The sequence below is a fragment of the Carlito syrichta genome, unplaced genomic scaffold (assembly GCF_000164805.1).
Source record: "Carlito syrichta isolate Samal-C Ts95f unplaced genomic scaffold, Tarsius_syrichta-2.0.1 Scaffold307336, whole genome shotgun sequence".
NCBI classification, from domain to species: Eukaryota; Metazoa; Chordata; class Mammalia; order Primates; family Tarsiidae; genus Carlito; species Carlito syrichta.
In genome coordinates, this window is record NW_007251432.1 from 53357 (window position 1) to 75101 (window position 21745).

The following is a 21745-nucleotide window of genomic DNA, read 5'->3' on the forward strand; positions in this document are numbered from 1 at the left end:
GAAGCAGGAGATGTACTTCAAGGTGAGATGGGGAGAGAGAGGGAAGGTGAGGCACACAAGCACACACCTGCAGTCCTGTAGCAATCCGTCAGGTCATTGTATGTTTGCTTCCATCCCTGGATTCTGCTGCAGTTGTCGGCTGTGTTCCCAAATGAAAGGGGACAGGCTTCTTTCTTTACCCTCTCACACCCCACCCGACCTGGGCTCAGATGAGGGATAGGGGCGTAGGGAGGACATTGCTTTTCTCAGGTTAGACTGACTGAAAGCAGATAGCACAGACGTTGAAAGCAACCTGCACATGCCACAGTCTTGTCAGTGAAGGAGTCCAGTCTATTTTCCTGACTTTTTTTTTTTTGGTGAGTTAATATCTCACCACCCAGACTTTTGAGCAAAAGCCACTGAGCAGCCTGCATGAGATGGGGTGTGGCTGGGTGATGTTTATCTGCTGAACACATTGGAGTCCTGTGCCATTGGCGTGCAGGTGACGACTGCTCTGACTGCAGCCTTCCTCTGCCTGTCCCTGTCCCTCACTCCCCCTTAGAGGGCCGCCTTAGATACCACAGATACTGGAGGGGCCGCTTTCAAGATCGCCTCAGGGCTTGACCACTGCTGCTGTCAGAATGCTGTCATCCCTGGACAGTCATTTCTCACAACCCTGGGAGGTCAGTGGTGGGATGAAGGCAGGTGCCCAGAGGCACATAGCAAGGACTGTCCCTGGATGGGTGGCATTTCAGTGATCCCTGGAGCTCCTGTTCCCCACTCTGTTTTCATATCTGCTGAGTCATGGGGGTCATCAATGAGCTTTCCTGGATGGGAATTTTAACACAGTTAAATTCTTCCCTAGACTAGACCAGATACTGTAGCCTTTAAAGGTATATTTGGAGCAAGGTGGAGAGGGGAAAGGGTGACTCAAAATGTTGTGAAAGCCAGGCTCGGTGGCTCAACCTGTAATCCCATGCTTTGGAAGGCCGAGGTGAGTGGATTGCCTGAGCCCGCGGGCTCGAGACCCGCCTGGGCAACTTGACGAGACCTCATCTCTACAATAAATCAAAAATATTAGCTGGGCGTGGTAGCATGCGCCTGTAGTTCCAGCTACTTGGAAGGCTGAGGTGGGAGGATTGCCGGGGCCCAGCAAGTCAAAGCTGCGGTGACCAGGAGCGGCCACTGCACTCCAGTCTCAGCGACGGAGTGAGACTCCAACTCAAAAAAAAAAAAAAAAAAAAAAAAATGTTGTGAAAATACTGGACTTTATTCTGTGGTGCAAGTGTTCTTTGTCATTCTTGATAATGTTAGGAATATTTCTCTCTGAAATGTGGTCATGTGACTGCATTCACGTGTAGGTGGATGGGTGTGCATGTGCACACGTGTTAACCTTCACCTTTCACATGGTGTTCAGCTACTCAGGGTGGGGTGGGCGAGACAAGAATCATCACATTTCTATTCCCATGGCCCACAGACGCCCACTTCTTCACCCTTTGCCTTGTTATCTTTAGATTAAGCAGGTGATCTGAGCATATTTAAATGCCGGGCACTGCTCTCAAAACATATGTCTTGTTTTCCCAGGCCAAGATGTGGGAAGATTGGGCCACCTCATGTGCTCTTCTGTCCTTGAGCACTGGGCCCCTGATGGTCAACACCAGAGGCACAGAATGGAGGGGACACCATACCTTGGAGTGTGTGTCAGGGTGCACCACACTTACCTTCTGGTTTGGTGGAAACTGTAGAACGCTCCTGCATGTGTTTTTGTTTATGAAAGAGAATAGTATTAGAAGGGACCCAGATAGAGAGGGAGAGACAAAAACAGCAGACCTGGGACCTCAGGGCAGGGTTATTTTTTATGTGTCTTCAGTACATTCCACTGTGCTTTTTTAGGAGCAAAAGCTTACAGCATTGAGTTTACCTATGATGAAATTGTAACCCTAGAGCATTGCTGGGAGTTCGTTAGGATTGAAGGGCGCATCCGGGTGAGCGTCACAACCGCCTGAGAACCCATCTGGGGGTGGGAATGGAGGGCCTGTGGAGGACCGAGTAAGCAGTAGCTGTGTGTCTGTTTCTGCTCACACGCCTGTAGAGACCTGTGTGCACACGCACACTCCCGCACTTGCATTTGTGGGGCTGGGTGCAGTACACCCTTGCCTCCATCCTAGCTCGCCTTCCACTCTGTCCTTGCCCTTCTTTCTATTCCAGGTTCCCTTTGCAACTGAGTGAGAGGAGTTGGCACAGCGGGATGGCACAGAACTGAGGCGAGCAGCAGGCACCTCCCTTGCTCCATGGCATGAGGCTCGGAGGTGGAGGGGAGATCCTGGGATGTCCTTGCAGAGCAGACTCTTATCTGAGTAACTGCAGGAGCCCCAGCTTGCTTCCTTGCCTTGGTATAGTCTTTGCATTGCAGGCAGTGTCATGCACTCAGGCAGGATGGTCCTGCTGCTGGTGACCAGGAGGATAGAGTCTCTGCAGGCAGTGTCACACACTCAGGCAGGGCAACCCTGCCGTTGGTGACCGTAATCCCCTCCATCACTTCTTCCAAATCCCCCCACCCCACCCCCCCGCTAATCAGCCCAGATGGGCTGACCCATGGCTCCTGGTTTCTGATTTGGCTCCAACTCCACCCTTCCCTGTGTCTTGAGATTTGATCTTGACCTTCCCCAGCCCTGTGGTTCCTTGGAGCCAATCTTGCCACCTTCTCTCACAGGGGCGTTGTGAGGAATGAAAGGAAGACTTCATCTCCTCAGATCCCATTAGTTAAGTACTCTGGAAATAAGGTCAATAAAGCCAAATTGTAGATTCCTTTGTGCTGATTGATGCAAATGATGAACCTCTGACCTTTCATCTTCTCAGCTGCATAACAGATATGGGCCCAGAGGATAGTCTGATCTTTAATTTCAAATGGGATGTGTTTTTTTATGTTAGCTTAAAAGAAAAGGATGAACGTGATTGTATGAATTTGTATGAAACTGTGTGGACTGGAGGGATATCACTTTGAGGGGGTGCTGCTGAGACTGCCTTTGCCCTGCTTGTGCTGAACTCGGTGGAGACTGGTCTGAGAGTGTGCCCCCTTATTCCTCGGATAATGCTCTGTACTAGCTCCTGAGCTTTATAAAGGCCTCGAACACATGATGGTGCGCTTACCTGCTTCACATGAGCTCTCTGTCGTGGGATGCACATGCCCAGGTAACATCAGCCCTGGGACTGTTGGAGGGTTGTGGCTGCTTCTGGGTAATGCTTTGGATGTGTGCTATGCATCTATTAAAGGAGCAAATGATGTTTCCTTTTGGTTTCCTGAAATAGAACTTCAGTTGAAATGCCATAGAAGACAGCAAGTTTAGGATGATCAAACTAATGAGCTCATCCCTAGAGAGAGTTCTGAAATGTTAGTTTTCCAGGCATGAGCAGGCATTTCTGAGTCACGAGGAGGTTTTTAGGGTGGTCTGTAAACTAGGATATGTCCCGCCAGGCTGCCCTGAATGTGGACGCGGGCTCTCATATCTCATGCTGAGGCTGAGATGTAACACAGAAAAGGAAATGGTCAATTGGCCACGCGGGCTTACTTGGCAGGACTATCTGGAGAAGAGATTTTCATGTGCAAATGTATATGGGTTGCAGAAAGGACCTGACCTTGAGAGATTCAAAGAGGGCTAAAGAATTAGGAATATTCTTTCAAAATTCTGGAAAATGAAATGGGACTATCTAGCGGGGAAAACAGAAAATTGTCTTAGTTACTAAAAAACTGTTTAAAGGTTTCTTCTCCTGAAAGTATGCTTGCAGTTTAAATTGCACTTAGTGGTGGTGTGGAGGAGGGGTTATCCATACACCTAGGGTCCCTTTTGGAGCAAGTAGGCTACCTTGGCTGCAAGACCTTCCCGTCCTGCTGTTGTGGCCAGTGTGGAGCAGGCTTCTTGCCCCTTCCATAACTCACTGCCCGTCCAGAGGAGTTCTCTGCAGTTTAGGCTCTTTGGGTTTAATTTGAGTTTTGAAGTGCAAATGGACTACTCCCAGCCACCAACTGTTTCTCTCTTTGGGTCGTGCTCTGTTTTGAAAGCTGGCAGAAGCCTTGGTTCAAGGGCTCCCCCTCGTGGGGCACAGGAACTTGGCAGTGGCGTCTGGTTGAGCTGAGGACAGGCATCATAAACTTGGGCGACTGAAACATTTTTGCTTAGGTGACCAGAAACATCATAGAGTTGTTTCTCATCTTTTGCTCTGCCTTGGACTTTTGTGTTTTCCCCTTTCATCTGTCATCTTATTGAGTTGATTTAAATGTTGTGTGTGTCGATGGTGAGATAGAGAAAAAAAACAGCAAGGTGTGGGGGAGTTTTACATCCTTAAGAATAAGCGCTCAGTCAGGGTGTAGACTGGGTGCAGTGTTTAAATGGAGTGTCTGTTCAGAACCAAGTCAAGAAGGAGTGCTTGATGTCCTGGGCTTTCCCAGCATCCCTCACCTGAAATCCCTTCTGCAAGAAAAAGGAGCTGGTTTTTCTGGGGGGCTGCAAGTACGAGTCTGGTTGAATGTAACTGGAAGACGTGTTCAGTCCTGCCTGTTGAATTGGAATCATTCTTGGCTGGTGGCTCACGCCTATAATCCCAGCACTTTGGGAGGCCAAGGTGAGAGGATTGTCTGAGCCCATGGGTTCGAGACCAGCCTGGGCAACTTGGTGAGACCTCATCTCTACAGTAAATAAAAAAATTAGCCAGGTGTGGTGGCGTGTGCCTGTAGTTCCAGCTACTTAGAAGGCTGAGGCAGAGGATTGCCTGAGCCCAACAGGTCGAGGCTGTGCTGGCCGTCAGCATGGCACTACACTCCAGCCTGGGTGACAGAGTGAGACTCCAACTCAAAAAAAAAAAAAATCATTCTTTTATTACTAGGCCGTGTGCCTGGGATCACCTGAGATACAGTTGATGGGTGTTTTGCACCAAGGAGAACAACTGAAGACACCTTACTTTCTGTAGAGCTGGGGAGCTGGGGATTGTAAAGCCCTAAATCCACCTGAGAGCAAAGAGCAGGAACAGCTAGAAGTGCTGATATAAAGCTGCTCAGCTCCAGTGTTTCAACTGGTGGGTATTGGCGGGTCCCGCCACAGGCCACCTCTGATTCTCCAGTGAGTTCAGATGGCTTCTCCTGGGTGTGCTCTTGTGTGGAAGCCAGTCTCCTCAAGGTGCACTGACTGCCAGGGCCACAAGGCTTTAATTGCTTCAGAGGCGGCTGGGGGGATCCTCAGTGGTAAGGTAAGACAATGGCTTCCTCCATTCTTTTGTTTTCTTTGGTACTGATTAAACATTGGCTGGCTAGAGGCAGGTGCAGGCCAAGAAAGGGGTATCTTTGTGTTAGATTGGGTAGTCCTGGGTTCTTCCCAGCAGTGGGCCTGGTTAGCTTGTTGGTCTGTTATTCCTCGCCTTTAAGGTGTATGGGGGGGGAGGGCGCAGATTGCTTCCTGTGATGGCTGGTCTGCTGCCCTTTGGGGTCTTCTGGGCATAGAACACTGACTCTCTATGTGGGGAGCGAGAAGACAGCCAACTCTTGTCCTTTTCAGTTTTCATAGTTTATGTCTCTCTATATTAAACGTCATTGTTTCCTGTTGGGGGTGAGGTCTATGCAGTTTCCAGCTCGTATGAATGTACATATTTGGGTGGATACTGTGGATGTACGTGTGACGATAGTGAGAGAAGAAATGGATTGACAAGTCGTTTCTCTTCTAGAACAAGCTGGATGGATGTACATCTTGACAATAACCCAGTATTTAGGTTTATAGAAACATATAGACACCAAGGGGATCTTTTTGCCGTTGAAGACAGTGACATCTTCACACAGTATTCAACCTTGCCTCTCCGTATCATAGCTAGCCAGGAAGTCCAGTGCCCCCTAGAAGGCAGATGGCTATACCCAAAGGCCCTGCACTCCTATATGAGGTGGAACATGAGAGACGTGGCCCCCTGGCTTCCCAGCCCCCACATGTGAGCAGTGGATTTGTGGGAAGACCAAGCCATCGGGTCATCTTCTGATTCCCTTTCTCAATCATCGCTGATTAGATCACAGTCTGGGGTGGGGTTGCTGTGGCATCTGCATTATGTTAAAGCTCCCCAGGGATTTTCAGGGGGCCCTGGTTTGAGAAGCACTGAACTAAAACTAAACCTCCGCAAGAAGTGACAGCTGATGCCTGGACGGCTCCTGGTAGGAGCTGGCTATGTCTGGCACCATCCGGAGGCTGCTATTTTGACAGGCAATTCCCCGTCTGCAGGAAGAGACGAAGCCAGGTTGTACAGCCTGCTTAAGGGTGTGCTAAGGGTAGAGTTGGAACAGGCAATGCCCCCAAGGGCTAAAAGGAGATTAAGCTACCTGCAGGCGTGTTGCCTGCCACCATTCAGAGGAGGCTAGAGCCCTCCCCGGAGTTCCTGGATACCTGCGGTCTGTGTATACCTTAAGTCCTCAGGTCTTTCATGCAGGAAGTAGAGGCTCGCTCCAGCAGGAGTTTACTGTTTGCTTTTGTTCTTCTAAATGTTTTGTCTTGTTTTGGCTTTAGCGAATAGAAGCATTTGATAGAACAGAGGCCAGGCACAGTGTCTCATGCCCATAGTCCCAGCACATTGGGAGGCTGAGGCAGGAGGATTGCTTGAGCCCAGGGGTTCGCGACTAACCTGGGCAACCTAGTGAGACCTCAGCTCTACAAAAAATTGGCTGGGTGTGGTGTTGTGCACCTGTGCTCCTAGCTATTTGAGAGACCGGGGCGAAAGGATCACCTAAACCCAGGAGTTCAAGGCTGTGGTGAGCTGTGATCGTGCCACTGCACTCCAGCCTGGGTGATAGAGTGACAACATGACTTGAAGAAAAAAAAAAGAAGGTATCTGATAGAACAATTAAAGAGAGATTTGCATTTTTCACTGTACCCCTTTTACCAAATGGTGGTACTTACTACAGAAAATTTATTTCTGCCCTCACCTTGGGTTTTATAAATTGGTTTTAAATGTATGACTCTCCTCCACCCCAAAAGAGTTTCCCATTATTTATTCCAGACTCCATCTTTGTAGGATGACTAGTGGTCTCGCAGCCAGAATGCAGTTCCTGGGTCTTCTTTCACCCTCTCCAGTGAGCCTGCAGTCCTGGCTCCAGGTGCCACCATAAAGTCATGGCTTTGATTGGACCACATATAATCAGTGTCATGGACAGAAATATAGGTCCTGTGGCTTCTTTCCTTTTCTGTTTTTATAAGCTTCTACTGATACTTGGTTCAGTGGTTCTCAAAGTTCAGTCTCCAGACCAGCAGCACAGCATCACCCCTAGTCAGGAAAGCACATTCCCAGGCCCATCCTGGCCCCACTGAGTTAGAAGCTTCTGTGGAGGGGCTCCGTGATGTTGTTTTGACAAGCCCCCAGGGGATTCAGAGAGCCCCTAGTTTGGGTGCTTGTGGGGAAGTTTGATCCTGACCCTCAGCCCTGTTTAAGCTAACTGCTCACTCCTGGATCAGGCCTGGAATAAGGGCAGAGGTCACTAAGACTCAATTCACGTTGGCTGGGACCCTACCTCGTAGTGGTGAGGGCAGGCTGCACAGCCTCATGGTGGCGCTGGGTGTCACAGTGCCCTCGCGGCCATGGCCGCATGTGGTCAGCATTCCTGACTAGGAAGTGTGGGCTCCTTCCACCCTGGCACCACCTTCTCAGGGATTATTGGGTAATTTTTCAGTTGCCTGATAATGGTGGTTATAAGAAAACCCTGGAGTCCCTGACTTTAAACACATGCTATAGATGAAAAGGGATGCCCAAGTGGTTAATTGACATGTTAAAGACTGCTCACCTGCGGCAGTGGCAGAGTTGTGATGCTGCGACTTTCCCTGAAAGCAGCGAGCCCCACTGCAGTTTCATTGGGGTTCCTTTGTCATTCTTGCTTGGAAGTTCTCTTGTGCCTGGTGGCCACCAGTGTCACTCCCTGTTTTCTCTGACGTTTATGTGTCCCAGATTTGCTGTGGTGTCTAAGCTGTAAAACAGCTGGCACAGAGGGGCTGCCTCTGTTTGCCCAGGTCACCAAACGTAGAATCAGGTGGGCGGTTTGTTGCAGGAGATAAGGAACCACTTGTGCAGAAAGGGGATGGCGTGCTTAGCTCCACCGGGGAGGCGGAGGCATCTGTCTTGACCCAGCACCACCCTCTCAGGGGCTTCTTGCCAGAAGGAGGACAGACAGGCAGCTGGAGAGTGTTTGCAGCCACACCCCTGTACTTGGCCCTCCCACACAGTCAAGCCATGAGTGCTGTTGTCCTTTACCTCCCATGGTATTCCTTTCTTTCTTTCTGTTGTACGTCTTTCTTTCGGTTTTTGAATTCTGTGGGCAGGTCGTGCTGCTGTGTGAAACACACAAAGAACAGCAGACATGGCTTTCTTGGAATGGGGGAAGGTGTTTGTGTATGTTTCCTCACTTTCTCAAACAGGCAGGGTCCTGCTGTCATAAATGCCAGTGAACGTGAGGCAGGTGAATGTGAGGCCCATGTGCAGGTGAAACTGCATTTCCTGGAAGAGCCCTGGGGACAAATTGGAACTTAAAAACGCACCTAGGAAAGCCCCGCTGGGAAGTGCCTGGGGCAGGCTGTGTGTTTCTGTGCAGAAGGATAGGCGCGTCGTGGCATCTGAAATGGAACATCCCTGTTCCATTCTTGGAAGTGTGTTTTGCTTCCCTTTGCTGGTGTCCCCTGTCATTTCTCATCACAAGCAGGCAGCTGGCTCTGTCACCACTGCCCAGAGCCTTTTCTCACACACAAGCCGCTCACTGACTGAGCTGGTACTAACTCTGTCTCCCCGCCCCTCTGCTTCTGCTGCCTCTACAGGTTTCTAAGGTAAACGGAGTCACTCGAATGTCATCTCTGGGTGCAGGTGCAGCCAGTGCCAAAAAGATGCGCGAAGTCAGACCTTCACCATCCAAAACTGTGAAGTACACTGCCACGGTGACGAAGGGGGCTGTCACATACACCAAAGCCAAGAGAGAACTGGTCAAGGAAACCAAACCCAATCACCACAAGCCCAGTTCTGCCGTCAACCACACAATCTCAGGGAAAACTGAAAGTAGCAATGCAAAAACCCGCAAACAGGTGCTATCCCTCGGGGGGGCGTCCAAGGCCACCGGGCCCGCCGTCAATGGCCTCAAGGTCAGTGGCAGGTTGAACCCAAAGTCATGCACTAAGGAGGTGGGGGGGCGGCAGCTGCGAGAGGGGCTGCAGCTGCGGGAGGGACTGCGGAACTCCAAGAGGAGACTGGAAGAGGCACACCAGGTGGAGAAGCCGCAGTCGCCCCCCAAGAAAATGAAGGGGGCGTCCAGCCCCACCGAGGGCCCCGGCAAGAAGGCCCCGGCCGAGAAGGCTCTGCTAAATGGACACGTGAAGAAGGAGGTGCCCGAGCGCAGCCTGGAGAGGAACCGGCCCAAGCGGGCCACGGCCGGCAAGAGCACGCCCGGCAGACAAGCACACGGCAAGGCGGACAGCGCCTCCTGTGAAAACCGTTCTACCTCGCAACCGGAGCCCGCGCACAAGCCGCAGGACGCGGGCCGGCCCGAGAAGGGCGGCGGCAAGGCCGGCTGGGCAGCCATGGACGAGATCCCCGTCCTCAGGCCCTCCGCCAAGGAGTTCCACGACCCGCTCATCTACATCGAGTCGGTCCGCGCTCAGGTGGAGAAGTTCGGGATGTGCAGGGTGATACCCCCTCCGGACTGGCGGCCCGAGTGCAAACTCAACGACGAGATGCGGTTCGTCACCCAGATCCAGCACATTCACAAGCTGGGCCGGCGTTGGGGCCCCAACGTGCAGCGACTGGCCTGCATCAAGAAGCACCTCAGATCTCAGGGCATCACCATGGATGAGCTCCCACTCATAGGTGAGACTGGGCGGGGCCCTCCCTGCCCATGGATGCTTCGCCCCTGCCTCAGGAGGAGGAGTTGCTCCCAACTGATTCACCCCACGGCCCCTTTTCCCCAGGTCCTGGGCATGTGTGGCAGGCGGAGACTTGGTATTGGGGGCTTAGAGCTTAGTTTGGCCCCCACTGGGCGTTCGCCCCCCGTGGGCTGTCGCAGGCTGCCCAGCAGTGCTGGAGATGGGCAGGGTCCTGGGAGACAGGGAGGAGCACTGCCCCTCTGCATTCTGCTAGGGCTGCAATGACAAGGTGCCACGGGCTGTTTGGCTTAAACAACAGCAGTTCCTCACAGTTCAGGAGGCTGAAAGTTCCAGACCCAGGTGTCAGCAGGTTGCTTTCTCCTCATGTATCTCCCAGGGTCAGAAGACATGGTCTTCCCTCTGGGTGTGTCTGTGTCTTCATCTCTTCATAAAAGGACACCAGTCATTGGATTAGGGTTTACCCTCGTGACCTCATTTTAGCTTATTTTCCTGTAATGGCCCTGCCTCTAAGTACATTCACATCCTGAAGACTGGGGGTTGGGGCTTCTGCGTACAGATCTGTTTCATGGTGCACCCCATAAAACGCCCTTGTAGATGGCAGGTGGGTTTTTCATCTTTCTGATCCTTGTCTCTTTTCTGCTCTTCATTATTCCTTGAGCTTCAGTTTCCCTGGTGACCAACTGGGCTGTTGTTTTTTTGTTTGTTTGTTTGTTTGGGGTTTTTTTGAGTTGGAGTCTCACTCTGTCACTCAGACTGGAGTGCAGTGGCCGCTCCCGGCCACCGCAGCCTCGACCCACTGGGCTCCGGCGATCCTTCCGCCTCAGCCTTCCAAGCAGCTGGAACTACAGGCGCACGCTACCATGCCCGGCTGATTTTGGATTTATTGTAGAGATGAGGTCTTGCCAAGTTGCCCAGGTGGGTTTCGAACCCGTGGGCTCAGGCAATCCATTCACCTCAGCCTCCCAAAGTGCTGGGATTACAGGCTGAGCCACCAAGCCCGGCTAGGCTGTTGTTAAGGCCACAGGTTGAAATTTCTTTTGAGACCAGGTGTAAACGCTACAGTGAAGCCCATTTCCAGCAGGGTGGGTCCCAGGCTGAGCCTGCTCACGGGTGCTCCTGTGGCTCTCCTTGTCGTCCTTGCCTCGGTCCCTGCACTAAGGATACAGGACAGAGGATGAACTCACTCTGTCAGGGCAGAGTGGGTTCTGTGCAGTGGGTTGCAGCCAGGTAAGGTCGCACAACCCCTTTTGGCTCTGGATCTGTGAGAGGAAACAAGGTGTGCCTCCTTTTTGGACAGCCGGAGATACTTGGAGATTATACAAGTATCAAGAGACGGTAGCGAGATAAGCTTCCTTGCCAGATGGAGGTTTCCTGATTCCTCACAGCAGTGCCTGCCAGGGCTGAACTACTTAACTGAAAGAAGTCTTGGTCTGCGGTTTGTTGTTGGGGGAGGCACATGAGTGGTGGTGGCACAGGGGGCAGGCTCTGCACCCGCATGTACCTGGTGCTGTGGACCACGCTCCCTGGGCACTAGAGATCCACTCTGAGTTCTGCCACCTGTGATGAGTCCTGTGGAGAGGAGGGAAAACCTCCAGATCCTGCTAGGTAGATGCTGGGGCTGTCAGGGCACTGGTGACGTCATGGTGACAGTCAGTGGCCTGTTTTCTCTTAGACCTGGACTCCCTCACCCAGCACTGGAGGCCAGGCCAGCACTTCACTGTGGTGTGCACCTGTGCTCGCAGCCATCACCTAGCAGTCTAAGGTGTCTGAAGGTCTGTCAGAGGGTGCTGACCTGCCTGTTAGCCCCATTGGGGACCGCCCATTTAGGGGAACCAGTTCAGTCATTTATCAGCAGAAGGGGCTTAACAGCTGTGAGGTGATTTCCTGGAATCCACCACAGTGGGTGAATCTTCTGCTTCTTTGAGGGTGTCTGCCCAAGCCCTGAGGGTGGGGGGTGATCGCAGTGGGTGAGGATCCCATGAGGAAGTTTCTGCAAGTACTGGATGATTTTCAGGTGCTGTTGGATTATGATAATCCATGTACAGAAGAATACAAACATACACATTTCCTCCCTTCTGGTTTGTGTTCTGAGCCACTTTGGCACAGCTGGGGGACGCATCTTGTTGTTCACCTCGACAAGAGGAGGCAGCGTCCCACCACCCCCAGGAAAGAAAACTCCCGATTTCTAGTGACCGCCACCTTGAGCCCCACCTGTGGCTTTGACACTCTGAGACCTGGGGCAAGACATGGGATCACAGACCTCGGGTCCCTCCTGTTGGAGACTGGGGCGGCTTCCTCGCTGCTGTTGCCCACTCTGCCCCCTTGCCCACAGCCACATCACCGTCCCACCAAGCAGAGGAAGTGGGGTTCAGGCTCAGGGCTCCCAGCTCCTGACATACCAGGTCTCATGCCATCTCGGCCCAGGGTGGTCCAGGTACTCACACAGTGGGTCCCGTGATGCCCGGTGTCTGCAGGGCCCCCACTTGTTCTGTGCTCTGATGCTGGTCTCAGGTGGCCCTTAGAGTCCAGCTGGAGCCATGCTTGCTTTCCCTTTTATTTTTGATATTTTTGATGATTTTTACTTTGTTCATCTAGCATTTTGTTGACAGTTATTTTGGAAGATCTCCCACCGCCTTTACATTGTGTGGTTGGAGGGAGGTTGCTTTTCCAGTTCCCATCTAGGGAGAGTCGCAGGTGTGCATTTCAGCACGTAAGAGTTGTGATGTTCGTTTGCACCACTCTGATTGGGTTGAGAGCAGCAGTGAGAGCTAGCCCTGTGCATCCCTCTAAGATAAGCAGGCCCTCCATCTGGGCGGGTGAGGGAAGGGGCTGGGGAACAGCCCTTTGTTCTGGAAATCTAGGGAAATTCAAGATGAATTCCTTGCATGGGGGTGGGCATGTGTTGGGGGTTTTAGAAAGGGGTTGGGTGTTGGTAGGAAGTGTGTGTGTCTGCAATTTCCAGCATCAAAGTGTTCCACGTGATGCAGGACCATGGGTGCAGGGGTGGGCTAGGAGCAGGAAGGGGGGGGCCCCGACCGTGCCCTGTCTGGGATCAACTTCTTTTCTTGTTATATGTGATACTTAGTATGTGTGAATGGTGCACAATGGCACATGCCACCCTGGGAAGTCCCTCCACATGTGTCGGCATGGCCAGTTCTCTTCTTCGTCCCAGCCAAGGCCCTGCTCAAAAGCAGCCCCCTCAGATGCCTTTCCTGGCCATCCCACCTGAGGGGGTGGACTCTTGGTCCGCTTAATCTACATAGCGCTTGGCTATGGCCAGTCATTGCTACCTGTCTGGCATAGGCAGGAAGCCACTGTTTGCTGCTCCTACCTCGAAGCCTAGCCAAGTCCTGGCACACAGCAGGCATTTGGGAACTCTAGGTCCAGGGAGGAGGGTCTTGTCCATGTCCTTCTCGCCAACTGTCTTGTGTTTTCCCCTCATCGTCCCAGGAGGCTGCGAGCTCGACCTGGCCTGCTTTTTCCGACTGATTAATGAGATGGGCGGTATGCAGCAAGTGACTGACCTCAAAAAATGGAACAAACTAGCAGACATGCTGCGCATCCCCAAGACGGCCCAGGACCGGCTGGCCAAGCTGCAGGAGGCCTACTGCCAGTACCTGCTCTCCTACGACTCCCTGTCACCTGAGGAGCATCGGCGGTTGGAGAAGGAGGTGCTGATGGAGAAGGAAATCCTCGAGAGGCGCAAGGGGCCGCTGGAGGGCCACACGGAGAACGACCACCACAAGTTCCACCCGCTGCCCCGCTTCGAGCCCAAGAACGGGCTCATCCACGGCGTGGCCCCCAGGAATGGCTTTCGCAGCAAGCTCAAAGAGATGGGCCAGGCCCAGCTCAAGACAGGCCGGCGGCGACTCTTTGCTCAGGAAAAGGAAGTGGTCAAGGAGGAGGAGGAGGACAAAGGTGTCCTTAACGACTTCCACAAGTGCATCTATAAGGTACGGGCCTCCTGCCTGTCACCTGCCAGCTCCTCGCAGACCCAGCCCTGCGGAGCACCTGCCCCAGCTATAGGGATGAGGGAGGCATGGGAGGGCACTGGGCACGGGTGGATACCCTTCAGTGTCCTGGGGGAGTGAGGGAGGGGACTGGCTGCTGAGCTTCTATAAAATACCACTGACTGGGTAGTTTGTAACAAACAGGAATTTATTGGCTCTTGGTTTTGGAGACTGGGAAGTTCGGCATGAAGGTTCTGGCGAGGTCCTTCTCGCTGCGTCTTAACTTTGTTAGAAGGTGTCACATGATGGGCAGAAGATGGGGGGGTGAACCTGCCTTAAGTTAACAGCATGTGTATACTCATGCCTGCCCTAGGCCTTTGGTTTCCTCTTGTAGCTGGTGTGTGTGTATGTGTGTGTGCGCATGCATGCCTGTGCCATGGATGAGGCAGCTAGGACACACGTGTGGTTTCTCCCACGTCCACCACTCTATGTCTGCCATGCTGAGCACCCCATCTCATCCGGTGCATGACAGCTGCCTGGACACGTTTGGGCTTCTCACCGGCCAGGCCCTCCATGAGCTCTGAGCACTCATGTTTTCTGCTGTATTTCCATTCTGCCCAGCTTGCTGCCTTCCAGCTCCCAGACCCCAGCCCGGCATTGCTAGGTCCTATCTGTGTGGAACCAACCTAATAAAGCTATCAACACGGATCTAGCCATTAACACACTGTGGAGGGAGGAGGGGAGAGACCGGCAAATGGAAACGCGCACTAGGGTTTCCTCAGTCCTGCCAGATCTTGTTGCGGCACGAGGCATCCTGGGAAGTCAGTGGCTCTCCAGCTCGGAAGCGAGCCTTAGGGTTGCCCGTAGGCCGCCCCGCTCCCCCAGCCTGCCAAGGGGGCAGCAAGGCAGAGCCCGGCTATGCCTTTCAAGCTGCAGTCTCTGCAGAACTGCCTGGCACAGACTGGTCCCCTGTGCTCCCAGCTCGGAAGTGTTCTCGAGTGAGCTCTTAGTCCAGCAAGCCCCTCCCGGCCCTTCTGAGTCTGGTAGGCGTGTCTGGCTGATGAGTTTCTGCTGCATTGGGAATTGGCAGCTGGTTATCACCCCCCCCCCCACCCCCCATGTGCGCAGGCCGCTTCCCTTCAGGCCCTGGCCTGTCCCTGCCGTTGAGATGACACAGGCTTCGGACTCCATCACACACGCAGTCACACAGACCGAGTCTGGCTTTTCTCCTGGCAGTCCCACCTCAGGCTGCATCCATGACATTTTTAGTTTTTCCCGAGCTTCAGCCCTTGAAAGCGTGTCTGGAAGCAGGCTCCCGGTTTGCCTGCAAGTTTTCCTGGTGGTAGACCCCGGAAGGGGCTGGCCGTCTTTACTTTGATTCCCTAGTCCCCTTGCTCAGCCCTGCCTGGTAGGACCAGGTGTGGGGGGTTGCCCGGGTGCTGCCTGTTGCCTGCTAATGCCGAGCCTTCTTGGGTTGACTCCTTGAATATTGTCATTTGAAGGAACTCTAAGCTCTGCGGCACTTTATCTGGCATTTCCTGAATGCCTGAGAGGCCTTCCTCAGGTAGAGCTCCCTCCTTAAACCCTGTGACTCTGAATGGGCGTCTCAAGACACGAGATATTGTTAGCGTTTCTCACTTTTTGTTTAAGAAGGCCAATCTCTACAGCCAGGCACAGTGGTTCACACCTGCAATCCCAGCACTTTTTAAGCAGAGTGCCCTGGCAGAGACCTCCTGGGCTTCCTGTGTCCTTGGTTTGTGGCTCAGGGAGGGGTCAGCTGCTCTGCTTCTGGCAAATAATGGGTCAGTTTTGTGCCTCACAGAGATGGTGGTTGGTGAAGTCTTCTCTTCTTGAGACTGTGGATTTTTACGGAAAACTCTTCTGCCTTGCTTGTTCTCACCTGGGACACAAAGTGATCCATGGCTGCAGGGAAACCACAGGCAGAGGCCCATGGCGGGTGTGTTGGCCTTGTTTCCAGAGCTTTACTCTCTGTTTTTGTTTTCAGGGAAGGTCTGTTTCTCTAACGACTTTTTACCGAACAGCAAGGAATATCATGAACATGTGTTTTAGCAAGGAGCCTGCACCAGCTGAAATTGAGGTGAGTGAGTGGGGCGTCCCCCGTGTCGCCTCCTGTGATGTGGGAACCCCTGGTGAGCCCCGAGGCCTGGTGAACTGAAGAGACTCAGATGGGTACATCCTCCGAGTTAAGAGTGCACTGGGGGAGCTACAGGTTTTCACTTGGGTTGATCCAAACTTGTTCAGAACCTAAGGAGGGTAATGGCAGTGAGATGCGGAGCTGGGTTGGGGGTGGGGCGGGAATTCAGGGCTCTTCTCAATCCCCAGCCCCTCCTGCCAGCCACGCCCCACTCAGCTGCTTCCCACCCCATCCTAACTGTGTCTGTTATGCAAGAGAATGTTTGGAATCCCTTGAAACCACAGTTGTGCTTTTTCTTCTCTTCTATTTTTTATTTAATGGGATTGGCAGATTGCCATTTTTGTGCTCCTGCCAACTCTCTTCTTTGAGTTAGTTTGAGGTTGGAAAGACAGTGAGCACTTCTGTGCCCAGACCAATTAGGGGCGTTTTTGTGTGCGGCGCTGCAGGACAGAGACCGGATCTGTTTATTTACCTCCTCTCGGCCAGTGCCCAGCTGAGCCCGTGTGAACTTCCAGCTGCTGACGTCGGTGGGCTTTCGGCGGCGCTTGGTCATGGAAAGGGAAAGAAACCAAACCCCGATCGCTGGTGATGGGGCAGCTGCTGACCGGGGTGCAGCAGGCGTTTGTTGAGCACAGCCTTGTGTTTTGGCATGTGATAGGCTCTGGGTCATTTTTTTTCCTCTGATGATGTGCCACCTCTTTCAAATCCAGGGTGGTTCTGCCCTGTATGTGTTCCCCACTGGGAACTCAGCCATCCTGCTTTGCCCAGGTTTCCTGGAAGTAGGACTTCAGACCTGCTCAGACCAGAATGACTGGCCAGCCTCCATATGGGGTAGGTGCCACACCTCCTGATGGCACAACTGTCAGGCCCCAGGAAGTTCAGCTCGCAGCTCAAACCTGCTTTCCTATTTTGGGGAAAGCGATGTTCTTTTTTTTTTTCTGAGTTGGAGTCTCACTCTGTTACCCAGGCTGGAGTGCAGTAGCACGCTTATGGCCACCATAGCCTTGATCTGCAGGGCTCCGGTGATCCTACCGCCTCAGCCTTCCCAGTATCTGGAACCACAAACGCGTGCCACCACACCCGGCTAATTTTTTTCTTTTTATTTTTTGAGTTGGAGTCTCACTCTATCCCCCCAGACTGGAGTGCAGTGGCCACTCCTGGCCACCGCAGCCTCGACCTGCTGGGCTCCGGCAATCCTTCCGCCTCAGCCTTCCAGGTAGCTGGAACTACAGGCGCACGCTACCATGCCCGGCTCATTTTTGATTTATTATAGAGATGAGGTCTCGCCAAGTTTCCCAGGCGGGTCTCGAACCCGCGGGCTCAGGCAATCCACTCACCTCAGCCTCCCAAAGTGCGGGATTACATGCTGAGCCACTGAGCCCAGCTATACCCGGCTAGTTTTTTGATTGATTGTAAAGACGAGGTCTCGCCATGTTGCCCAGGCTGGTCTCGAACCCGTGGACTCAGGCAATCCTCTAGCCTCAGACCCCCAAAGTGCTGAGATTGCAGGCGTGAACCTCCACGCCTAGTGTTGTTTATTTTTAGCACCAGTTTAGGACTTGGCTCTCTGCTGAGTGCAGGGCTGCCCTAGCTGTGCGTGGGTATGGCTGTGGTCACTGTACTGCAGCTGCCCCGCCTCCCGTTGCACTCACCAGGACATCAGCGGAGTCTTGGTCCAGGACACTTGTGGCTGTCACAGATGCTTGCAGGGCATGCGTGGCATTGGTGGTAGTGATGTCTGGGAGGACGCGAGCCTTGCTGGGGTTGGGAAGTGAGGCCTTGGTTGCAAGGCACGTGTCCTTGGGCGACTCCCGGAGGTTTTTCACGATCCATGGTGTGCAAGGAAGGTTAGCTCATTTCACAATTTCCCATGCAGGAACTAATTCCCTCTGAAAGTGTGGATTTTGCTCCAGCAGTTTGTAAATATTTAAACACAAAGGGAAAGAGATGCTAGAATTTAAATTTCAGTCTGGGTTGCCTAGCTTCCTGTGGGCCTTTCTCTCGGCCGGTGGGCAGCAGCTGGGGGTGGCCACCCCTCAGGAGTCCCTTTCTCCCTCTCCCACATCTTTGTTGATCCGTCAGAGGTTGGTTGGTCTCAGTCTCAGCAGATGGATGACAGGGCCTGGGACTGATGAGTCTCGTCATTCAGACTCTTGCTTTATTCCTTCCTTTCGAGGAAAGCTGTTTATAGAATCCAGTCCTTTAATGATGTTGAATCCATTCCTGATGTACAGACACTTGACACCCCAGCCGATTCCGTCTTTGTAAAGCCACACAGCGTGGTGGCGGCCTGCGTTGGCATTGCCAGGAGCACGCTTTTGAGCTGTATTGTACGAGACTTGCTGAGTGCTTACCTGCGAGGCTTCTCTCTTAAGTGTGTCTCTAGATTGGCAGGGTGTGAACTTAGGGAAGATGACAGTGTGCTTCTGGAGTGACAGTCGAGAAGGGAGTAGAAAGGCGCCTCTGAGGAGGGGGCTGCCCAAGGACACACCAGTGCGGTGCTGCCATGCCGCAGTCCTTGCACGTTCTCACCCACTCGGCCCCCGTCATCACCGAGATGGACCCTAAAGTCATGTGGAAAGCTCTTGAAAACCTGCAGGTACTTCACTGAGCATAATGTCCTCCAGGTTCCGTGCTGCAATGTGTGCCAGGGTTTCCTTCTTTTTAATGGCTGAATAGCATCCCTTGGTGTGGATGTGCCATGTGGCGTTTCTCCGGTCACCTGTGGGCGGGCCACGATTGCTTCCGCCTTGAGGCAGTGGGGGTAAGACTGCGGTGGCACGGCCCTCTGGCATTTTGGGCATTTCCCTGAGGCGACCTGCCATTGCTTTCTTCGTTAGCGTTCTGTTGCAAGCCTTCTGCCAAGGCTTAGCCACATGGCATCTGTCCTGCTGGGCCCATGCTGCAGACGCAGTGTCCCGCAGTCATTAGGTTGGACTCCGTGCCTCAGGCACCGTGGAGGTGCTAACTGGTCCTCTCCGCTTCCCTGCAGCAAGAGTACTGGAGGTTAGTGGAAGAGAAGGACTGCCATGTGGCAGTGCACTGCGGCAAGGTGGACACCAACACTCACGGCAGTGGATTCCCAGTGGGAAAATCAGAGCCCTTTTCGAGGTAACATGGGACTCCTCGTCTATGGGGCCCCGGGGCGTCCTTCCCCCACCAGCCTGTGACATCCCTCCTCTCTCCCTCTGCAGGCACGGATGGAACCTCACCGTCCTCCCCAATAACACAGGGTCCATCCTGCGTCACCTCGGTGCTGTGCCTGGTAAGCGTGGCAGCCTGCCCGCCCAAGCAGCTGGAACTAGAGCCGGGAAATACCTTCTGAGCACTCTTGGGGTTTGGTGAGGGGCGGGGTCTTAAGGCATATGGTGAATACATTGAGAACTTTGACTGTCAGTAAAGAGAGGAGTCAGGCCAGAGTCGGTGAAACTGGCAAAGGGTGGAAAGGGGAGCCACTTTGCCGAGTCTGAGGCTGGGCAGGAGCTTAGGAGCCAGCTTTGAACCTTGAAGCTGGTGCTTTCAAATCTGAAGCCCGGCCCCGAAGGCCACTGCAGGCTGAACTCATATTCTCCACGTGCTTGACGGGGATGGATGCTTCACGGACTCTGGGGGATGCCAAGGGCGTGGAGGTCGTGTTCCCTGTGAAGCCTCAGCCCCTGGAGGAGGTGGCCTGGAACGCCTGTGGGAGACCCATTTCTGACCCAAGCCAGGAGCTGGGTCCCACTCGCCCTGCTCAGGGGTCTCTTCCAGCAAAGGGGCTCTCTGTGGCTTCCGGCCTCCAGCCTTGGCAGGAGTTTTGGGGTTTGCACGTCTCTTCCCAGCCTCGAGGATCAGCACTGCAGCCCTCGAGTCATCACAGTCGGGTCCTGCAACACCCCTCTTCCTCACTAGTAGGGTGTCATCACAGGTTTGGAACAGCATCCATGTTCTTGGTCTCAGTTCTGCACAACAAGCAAGAAGGAGCAGATGCCTTCTACTCACTGCGTTTTGTCTGGTTTTGAATCCCATTTCTTTCTCTTCTTGTTTTGGGAGAAGTTATTTTTATCACTGTTTCTTTGCGATATTGCCCCCCAGCTTTAAAATGCTGTTTTCACCTGGCACGGTGGTACACTACTGTAATCCCAGCACTGTGGGAGGCTGAGGCAGGAGGGGCACTTGAGGCCCGGACTTTGACACCAGCCTGGGCAACACGGCAAAACTCTACCTCTACCAAAAATAAGATCAAAACGTTAGCTGGGTGTGGTGGCGTGCCTATAGTCCCAGCTACTCAGGAGGCTGAGGTGGGAGGACCTCTTGAGCCCAGGAGGTTGAGGCTGCAATGGGCTGTGATTGCACCACTGTACCCTAGCCTGGGTGAGAGAGTGAGACCATGTCTCAGAAAAATGAAATGTTGTTTTCATCTCTTATGTTTCAGGCGTGACTATTCCCTGGCTAAATATTGGCATGGTCTTTTCTACCTCATGCTGGTCTCGAGACCAAAATCACCTTCCATACATTGACTACTTACACACTGGTGCTGACTGCATTTGGTGAGTACGTGGCCCTTGGCCTGGCTGCCCTCTGCGCGCCTGTGCTCTGGGTGGGGGAAGGGACGGCAGAAATGCCACATGGAGACCCTAAGTGAAGCACCTTCTTGTCCAGTTGGCTGAAGGTGTTTGAGAACTTGCATTTGCATCTTCAGGTTTGTCCTGGGTCCCTGTTGTAGCCTCGGGGGCATTCCTGCCTCTGTTGGAAGAGCATGGGGTGGTGGAGAATATGCTAATGCTCCCTGATGATGAGCAAATATTTTTCACATTCTTATGGGCCATGTATGTTCCCTTTGCAGTTCCCTGCTTATGTATGTTTTTTTCTTCCGGAATATTCATTTTTTTCATTGATGATTTCCAAGAGTTGTTTACATATTTGGGATAAGCAACTTGGTGAAAGTGCCACGCAAAATTGACCAGTTACAGTGATTGTATCCGCAGCCTTCTAGTAACTGAATAGAACCTATTCTCTGCGACATCTTGTGAGTGGTAATTGTCAACTCTTTCTGGAGCCAGTGTCTCCTTATCTATCAGTGGCTACATGAGGAGTGGAATTTCCTTGGGAAGTCTACTTTCTGCAATGTGGAGACTCGTGTCGTGTATCCCACCCGAGTGTGTCGCGAGGCGTGGCTTTCTGCCTTGGTCTGCCTGTGATCCTGATGGAGGCTGGGCCCTCTGGCGTCTTTGTTTACAGTGGCAGATGGGAAATGGCTGCAGACAATCAGATGTCTTGTCGTCTGACAGTCTACCGGCATCACATCCATCCCACACTGACTGTGTTTATTGTCCTAATGGGGTGATTAAGCGCTCTTTATTAAAATAAACAAAGTCTTAGGACTAACGTTTTCCTTCCCTGGAGCCAGTATCGTTTGACTTTTTTAGCCAGTGGTGCTGTCAGCACAGGGCAGGATGTGAGGAGCCGTCTCCTCCCACCATCGGTCTCGGCTGGTGTGTGCGGAGCCAGGAGGTGACCTTGGGGCCAAGCAGGGGCAGGTGCTGCAGGGAGTGTGCAGCCAGGATGATTCTCTCGCATCCTAGAGGGGCTTTGCCTTTGAAAGGCTTGGTGGCCTCCCTCCGTAGCCACTGGGGCTGTAGCCACTGGGGCCGGCGACACCATTCCCTGCGGAGGAATGGTGGGGAATGTGGCTGGCCTGGCATTCCTAGGGTCCCACCCGTACCTGTGACCTGAGGCTGAAGAAGCAGGGTTGTGGAGGGGCCATGGGTTTTGTGTGGCTTGAGCGTGGAGTCACAGGTAGC

The 21745-nt window shown here is 53.1% G+C and overlaps 1 protein-coding gene across 1 annotated transcript in view; it reads left to right on the plus strand.

Annotated features, from left to right (window-relative positions):
• Positions 1-21745, plus strand: part of JARID2 (jumonji and AT-rich interaction domain containing 2) — a 74452-nt gene that overhangs the window by 38787 nt on the left and 13920 nt on the right. Inside the window, exons 4-9 of the mRNA XM_008064424.2 lie at positions 8802-9840; positions 13308-13810; positions 15813-15905; positions 18955-19073; positions 19157-19227; positions 20377-20491. Of these exons, the coding sequence (XP_008062615.1) occupies positions 8802-9840; positions 13308-13810; positions 15813-15905; positions 18955-19073; positions 19157-19227; positions 20377-20491 (1940 nt within the window). The remainder of the gene's footprint in view (positions 1-8801; positions 9841-13307; positions 13811-15812; positions 15906-18954; positions 19074-19156; positions 19228-20376; positions 20492-21745) is intronic.